The sequence below is a fragment of the Humulus lupulus genome, chromosome 2, assembly GCF_963169125.1.
Source record: "Humulus lupulus chromosome 2, drHumLupu1.1, whole genome shotgun sequence".
Taxonomy (NCBI): domain Eukaryota; kingdom Viridiplantae; phylum Streptophyta; class Magnoliopsida; order Rosales; family Cannabaceae; genus Humulus; species Humulus lupulus.
Window position 1 is genome coordinate 26891902 of NC_084794.1, and position 8007 is coordinate 26899908.

The 8007-nt window shown below is 31.6% G+C and overlaps 1 protein-coding gene across 1 annotated transcript; it reads left to right on the forward strand.

Moving 5' to 3' along the window:
- The first annotated feature begins 1820 nt into the window (after window positions 1-1820).
- Window positions 1821-6038, forward strand: LOC133817549 (aspartic proteinase A1-like). Its single transcript, XM_062250100.1, has 14 exons — window positions 1821-1976; window positions 2519-2872; window positions 2965-3025; window positions 3114-3208; window positions 3292-3404; window positions 3499-3667; window positions 3772-3811; window positions 3899-3963; window positions 4468-4581; window positions 4703-4767; window positions 4874-5033; window positions 5127-5246; window positions 5420-5508; window positions 5745-6038. Exons 2-14 carry the CDS (start codon window positions 2531-2533, stop codon window positions 5827-5829), a joined length of 1518 nt encoding a protein of 505 aa, XP_062106084.1. The 5' UTR covers window positions 1821-1976; window positions 2519-2530; the 3' UTR covers window positions 5830-6038.
- The last annotated feature ends 1969 nt before the right edge of the window (window positions 6039-8007 follow it).

Below are 8007 nucleotides of genomic sequence, written 5' to 3' on the forward strand. Positions count from 1 at the left end.
TTTTTTTTTTTCATTTTTTTTTCAGACCTAGTTGTAACTAGTTACTTTCAAGATCAATTTAGTTTATTTTTTTCATATCATTTTTTTTCTTCCAAATCTCACTGAGTAACCAGTTACAATTCAATTGATATTTTGATAATGGTACATTACTTAAAAAAATAAAAATTATTTTTATAGTTGTAACCAGTTACTACAACACCTCTTAAATAATAAAACTGATTTTTATAGTTGTAACCGGTTACCACACATCATTAAAAAAATAGACAGTGGCATACGATTATTATCACAAAAAAAATCAAAATTTTTTTGATAGGGGTAACCAGTTACTGTGGATAAAATGTTGATTAAATAAGATAAAAAATGGAAAAAAAAAAAGAAGAAGAAATGAGAATAAAAAGTATGGTGATGAATGTCTCAGTTTTTTCTTTCAAATAATAATGTAAAAAAATATTTTATAAAAAATAAATGATAAAAATTAACACAAATAGATTAAAATTATTAAAATAATATCAAAATATAAATGATACTTGCTTGATGATTATTGATTTCTTCTCTTCTTTGGAGGAGCAGTGGTGGAAACAATTGAGGAAGTGAGAGTAGCAGTGGATGAATTAGGCTGCTGTAATATGCAATGCTAACACTTTCTAATATATCTACAGGAAAATAAGATGAAGATGATGAAGAAGAAGAAAAAGAAAAAGAAGACGAAGAAGATAAGATCAATCCAAATTATATGAAGACACATCCATATGAATTTGAAAACCCAGCAGCAACTTTCAAACAACTAAGAAAAAAAAAAAAAAAATCAAAGCATATGAAGAGAAAAGAGAAATGGATATATAGATAGATAAATATAGAGAGACAATAAGAATCCGAAAAATCAACAAAAAAGAAAAAAACAAAAAAATAATACTACTAATAATAATATAAGAATAATCAATACAATCGTTTTCTTTTGAATATGTCTTAGTTTTTTCTTTAAAAGAATTATATAAAAAAATATTTTATCAAATATAAATGATAAAAATTAACACAAATAGATTAAAATTATTAAAATAATTTTAAAATATATCAAAAATAGGTACTAAAAAAGAATAAAAGATAAAATATGGTATACAAATAAAGTTTTACAAATATATGGGAAAAAAAATCCCATAAAAATGTAAACAAAAAAAATATGTCATAAAAAACTTTAAAAACAAAAACTGCCATATTTTAAAAAGTTTATAAAAAAATATCATATTTGGTATAATTTCCTCTTCTTACGTTTCTTCTTAGCAAGTAAGCAGGGCCCAAGTTTGCAAGGTCTACAGGCCTGGGGTTGGACTGGAGTTTTATGGGCCAATAATGGGCCTTTAGTTTATGAATCCACAAAAATAACTGTTTTATTTTATTTTATTTTATTTTATTCTTTTTCTCTCTATGTTAACGGACCTTACTTCCGTCAAGTTGGTACCTGAGGTTAGCCAAGTATCCAGACAGATAATGAGACTCGAAAAATAGACAGACGATCTTGGTCCTAGTATTAATAGTCTCACCGCAACCATTGAGCTTAAATGGTACAGATAAAACGACACCGTGTAGGAATAATCACCAACAAGTCAAAGCAAAAGCTGAGACCGTAAGAGAGAGACTGGTAGCTTTAGCTTATGTGTTAGTTGAGTTTGGCTCCTACGACAAACTTTAACGCTTGTTTCCGTTTAATTTCACTGCAACGACGACGACAACTAGAATAACACGTCACTGTCTCAAGATTCGTAAGATGTACCAACCAACTCGTTGACCCTTAGATAGCCTTCATTAAGACCAATCAATTGGTGGGAGCACCATAAGCTCTATGCCCCTCCATACACTATAACCTTATTCTGTTAATTGCTTCCTCTCTAAGGCTCTGTCTGAGTCTGACTTGCTTAGTTTCATTCTCACTTTTACTTCAAATTTTTCTGAACTTCACCTCTCAAGCCCTACTTCCAAGTGTAAGTTTCAATTTCTTCGATTGATTCAAAATTACCATTTAATATTTTAGTATGTGTTTAATCGGGTTAATTTCTGTTGATATGTATATCCAATTTGTACATTCAAAGCCTCGTATGTTTATTAAATATTGAGAAATAAAATGTTGTTCTTGCTTCGATCGCTTTATTGAAAATTTTGTAGCTTTTTTGTAAATTGATTGCTATTTTTTTAATTTATTTTTGTGTTCTATATGGGTTTTTTCTTTTATGGATTAAGATAGTTGTATTTGGCTTACCCAAAATTTATACCGAAGATCACGGGTTATGGCTATTAAGGTTTTTTTTTTTTTTTTTAATTTCTTCATACCTGATAGGTTGATGATCTATTCAGTCCCTTGCTCTGTCGGTAAATTTCTGTGCAATTTTTTTTTATTAATAGTGTTTATTGCTAATTGAAGGTCTTAATGTTAGAGGAAAATTCTCAAAGTTTTTTGGCACATTGATTATGTTATTTTTGAGGTTGAGGAAGATTGGGCTCACAAATTCTTTTGTTGCTGTTGCAGTTATAGTGATTAATGGGTACCAAATTTGAAGCCCGTTTGGTTGCTCTTTTTCTTTGGTTTCTTCTGACACCTGTGGTGTTTTCTGCTGACAATGACGGGTTGATCAGAATTCAACTGAATAAGAAACAGTTGGATCAAAGAATTAGGCTCCATCAGGAGGGTCCAAGTGGAAAGTATGGTCTTCGTGGTAACTTTGGGAACTCTGAGGATGCTGAGATTGTGGCACTAAAGAATTACATGGATGCTCAGTATTTTGGTGAGATTGGGATTGGCACACCTTCACAGAAGTTTACTGTGATATTTGACACTGGAAGTTCTAATCTATGGGTACCTTCGTCAAAGTGTTATTTATCAGTAAGTTTATATAGTCTTTTTTCCCATTATTATTTGGATTTTTTGAAAATTTTCCATAAACAATTTATCGTCCTTTTGTCCCCCGAATTCAGATTGCTTGCTTTCTTCACTCCAAGTACAAATCTAGTCAATCAAGTACCTACACAAAGAATGGTACGTTCCTTTTGTCCCAGCTCAAAAAGTTTCACGCTGTCTTTCTTTACCATTCAATTTTTGAACTTTGTTTTATTTCTTGATGCAGGGACATCAGCTGCAATTCATTACGGAACTGGGGCAATTTCAGGTTTTTATAGTGCGGACCATGTCAAAGTTGGTGAGCTTGTTGTTCAGAATCAGGTAATTTTTCTAAAAAAAAAAATTAGTATCTGGTTGTTTCTTAATATAAAGTTTCACTTAATGAATATTACTTCTGCTGTTAGGATTTTATTGAGGCAACCAAAGAGCCCGGCTTCACATTCGTGGCCGCTAAGTTTGATGGAATACTTGGACTTGGATTTCAAGAGATCTCAGTTGGAAATGCTGTTCCTGTCTGGTAAAAGCCTCTAAACATGCCACAAAACTTCATTTGAATCTTTCAATCCAAGTTGTAAAATGTTCTTAGTAGTTACATCTACTTGTTCTTATAGGTATAGTATGGTCAATCAAGGACTTGTAAAAGATCCAGTCTTTTCATTTTGGTTGAATCGCAATATCAAAGGGGAAGAAGGGGGCGAGATAGTATTTGGTGGGGTGGATTCTGATCATTTTAAGGGGAATCACACATATGTTCCTGTGACTAAAAAAGGCTACTGGCAGGTTACTAAATAGCCTCTCAACTTCTCATATATTTTAGCCCATTTTTCTATGGCCAGAATTTATTTCTTAACTCAGTCAACCTTATTGTTTTGTCTTGTTGGCAGTTTGATATGGGTGATGTCCTAGTTGATGGTGAAACATCTGGTAATTACTTGGAAATTTCCTCTTAGATCTTGTTATGTTGAGATATTTGTTGGTTATGGTACTAAGAAATTAGCATATTATTTTCAGGATTTTGTGCTGATGGATGTGCTGCAATTGCCGACTCAGGAACATCCCTATTGGCAGGCCCTACGGTATGTGTGCTTGTGAACCAAGTCATATATTTATTTATTTTTAAATCTTTATATAAAAGAGTTTACAATATGTCAAGCTGCCAAAAAACAAACACGTATATAGTCAGTTGGGTTGTAAAGCTTTTTATACGTCTTTTTTAAGTAATCATGATGACATTTTTTTTTAATTCTTGTTTTGTTTTATGCTCAAACGGGAATTATACTATGAAAATTACTTGAGAGAGAAAGCTCAAATGGATGATTAGGCATGTGGTTTGCTCCCACGAGGTTTGGGGTTTGAGTCCTTTTGGGCAGCAGCTATATAGCCGTTGCTATAGCTTATTAGTTCCCAAATATTGTAAAATTAGTCGGCGAGTCTAATATAAAGAAGAAAAAAGTATATACTATGGAAATCATAAATGTTGGTAGTCACACTTGCGCATACACTATGTGAGACATTTGGTGAATGTGAATTGGCACCATTCAATGTTATCTTGCTATAATATTTTTGTTATGATTCTTCAGACTATTATAACTCAAATCAACCATGCCATTGGAGCTTCTGGTATCGTAAGCCAGCAATGCAAGTCAGTGGTTGCACAATATGGAAAAACCATATTGGACATGCTGATCGCTAAGGTACATAATCTTCCTTCCCATATTTTGGTTTCACACTATCCATATTAAGTCTCCTATCATCAACCATCATTAAAGTGATCTTTCCTTTTATTTATTTATTTTTTAATGGCTTGATTTACAGACACAACCTAAAAAAATCTGCTCTCAAATTGGTCTCTGTGCTTTTGATGGAACTCGAGGCGTTAGGTGAGATGCAAGTCATCTAGCTATTATAATAAAAGTACATTTAACATGATTTCAATTGTTTGCTGTATCTATCTTCTAATTCAAATTTGTCCATATATTTTTACAGCTTTGGAATTGAAAGTGTGATCAATGAGAAATTGGGAAAGAAACATGATGGCAGTCTACATGATGCACCATGTACTGCTTGTGAGATGGCAGTAGTATGGATTCAAAATCAGCTAAACCATAATAAGACCGAAGAGCAGATCTTGAACTATGTTAATGAGGTAAATAATCGGTGTTTCTTAATCATCAATATGTGCATGATAATAATGAATTGAAGTGAGCTAATCATGCCCTCAAAATGTTCTTAATCACAGCTGTGTGAACGGCTGCCCAGTCCAAATGGCGAGTCAGCCGTAGATTGCAGCAGTTTATCATCCATGCCTAGTGTTTCATTCACTATCGGTGGTAAATTATTTGACCTTGCTCCAGAGCAGGTATGGCAGTCTGCCGAGTATTTTAGCCCAATCTAAATTCAGTTTGTTCATTTAAACTTCAAACTAGTCCCAATTAGCAAGCTTGATTACTAAAATAGATTTTTAAGTTCTCTCTTAAGTGAGTTCTGAGCTGCTATTAGTTGCTTATAAATTTTGGTGTTTGGTGTCATCAGTACATTCTCAAAGTGGGAGAGGGAGCCGCAGCTCAATGCATTAGCGGATTCACTGCTTTAGATGTGGCTCCTCCTCGTGGACCTCTCTGGTATGAATTAAAATCTTACCTCTTCCTATTACTATTCTTATCTTTTATCATGTTTTTACCAATTAAACTTGATTGAAATAACCACATTAAGGAATCAAAGCCATGGAGTTATTGATCCCAAATGGATTCTTTGCATTTGTTTTTTAATATGTAAAGCCAGTTTTGATCATGAAATATAAGAAGAGTTTTGCTTTTTAAGTTACTAACAGCTGGTGCATATATATATGATATTGTAGGATTTTGGGAGATGTATTTATGGGTCGCTACCACACAGTGTTCGATTATGGGAACATGAGAGTTGGATTCGCTGAAGCGGCATAGAAGAAGCTCGCCCAACTCATTTTACATTGCATAATTTGTTTCTTTGGAAAAAACCATTAACTGATATCTTAGCTTCATCGTTTAACTAAAGTAATTGTGCTATCTATGGACGTGAAGCCTTTCTCATCTATATCTGTATATAAATCAAGATGATGGCTGTAAAGTGGCAACTTATTTATATATGTGCATGAAGCAGGGGTTAAACTATATATTCACGCCTACACACATGGGTTCTTGCATTGCAGTCAGCGAGGGACACATATATAAAGTTCAGAAACGAATACTATTGCTGAATAATAGTAAAAAAAATGTTTGTACATTTGGTATAGCGTTTAGTGATAATGTAGACTTTGGTAGAATTAAAGAATAGGGCCACAGCTAATAAAATAGACAATTAATCCTTTTTTTAGTGCTTGAATCCGACATTGGTCCTTATGCTTTGGATGTTCCACACTTGAACTGGTTTTGTTTTCTCATATTAAGTTTTGACCTTTTATTTAAAAATAAATAAAAAAATGTTGATGCACTTTGACCTTTCACACGGCATAACCTTCTAGTCTAGCGGGTCAACAACATAATATTTTAATCTAATAGTGAACAAAAAAAAAAGAAAAAAAATAAAACTAGGTAGTCAAATGTTATAATTGAACGTTCACATTATTAAGAATATTGAAATTAATATTCAATAAAAGTAACAAAAAAAAAACGAGAGAAACAGATTGCATCTAAAAACACGGTTGAAGTAGTTAGAGCATCTTTCAAAAAAAAAAAAATAGTTATTGCACTCCCAATATCTTTTTTATTCTCTTTTAAAATGTATCACCAAATTTATTTTACATTTAATTTTTACAATACAAAGAAACGATATTATTAACAAAAAAATTATAAAATAAATGATAATTTATAAACACATAGAAGACATTGTAGTAATATGTAAAAAAAAAGTTATCAAATGAAGAATTGAATGAAGTGCTCTTTTGACCATTACTCTTTTTGACATAGTCTATTTTGAGAGTATTCATCATATTTAGAGCATCTATAATGGAGTGCCTAAAAGTTGGTATAATACTATATTTAACACATTTTATAAAAAAATGTAACTCTAATAGTGTTCCAAAAAGTATGTCAAATTTGACACATACTAAATATATGATTAACCCATATTTACAACTCTGTTTGAGAGGTTGAGCATTCACTTTATGTTTTGGTGTATATAGGATGATATTTTCACTAACAAAACTAAAAAAGTCACATTGCCACTAAAAGTGAGGAATGTGTGATCAAGACATTAATTCTAGTGATAGAATGATTAAAAGTCTATAAATAAAAAAAATTATTATGAATTTTATTGTGACTAAATGTATTTTATTTGTAATAAATTTTATAAATTATTTTCCACTAAATGTTTTTTTTAAATCACAAAAGTCTTAATGTGACTAAAATGATAGTTGGTATTTGTCAAAAATAGACGATGGTTGGTAAAAAAATATTGGTGGTGTGACAACAATATATTATCATTAAATAATGACATACTTTGTATGTTTGGTGACAAGCATTGGCAATTCTACTATTACGATTTGAAATTCTGTTTTTCGTAATTAATTATTAAGTAATTATTAGTTTATTTTAATTGCATAAATGTAATAAGTCTATGGGTCAAACACAAAATCTGATTAATTACAACTAAATTGTGATGAATTAGGCTTAAACATGATAATCACAAGAATATAAAAATCAACACAGGAGATTTTTACATGGTTCGGTTGCCTTAGTCCATAGAGCCACGCTCATAGAAGAAAACTTATTAGTAAAAATCACAAATACAAAAACAATGACTTATACAAGATTAGACTCCATCTATATCATTGTCACACTCTTTTGTATTCCAATACCAATTTTGTTTTTGCAATAATCAACTCTTCACTCGAACTCCCTTCGATAATGACTAATTGCTTTCTTCCTCCTGAAGAAAGACTTGATTGACTCTTCTCCTGAAGACCTTGATGTTTTCTTCCTCTAGAAGAAAGACTCTGATCAGCTCTTCTCCCGAAGACTGTAGAAGTAATCACAATGGAAATAATACTTTGAATCATAAAGACTAAAGGGCATCAACAAATAGTGCAACATGAAAATACAAGACTAAGTATTTCCACACTTAATCTCACAAAATACAAACTT

Bases quoted from the DNA above. Each gene is read 5' to 3' on its own strand.
- LOC133817549 (XM_062250100.1), top strand. From the start codon at position 2,531: ATGGGTACCAAATTTGAAGCCCGTTTGGTTGCTCTTTTTCTTTGGTTT. The intron at 3,668-3,771 runs GTTACTAAATAG...TCTTGTTGGCAG, and splicing joins CTAAAAAAGGCTACTGGCAG to TTTGATATGGGTGATGTCCT. The intron at 4,582-4,702 runs GTACATAATCTT...CTTGATTTACAG, and splicing joins TGGACATGCTGATCGCTAAG to ACACAACCTAAAAAAATCTG.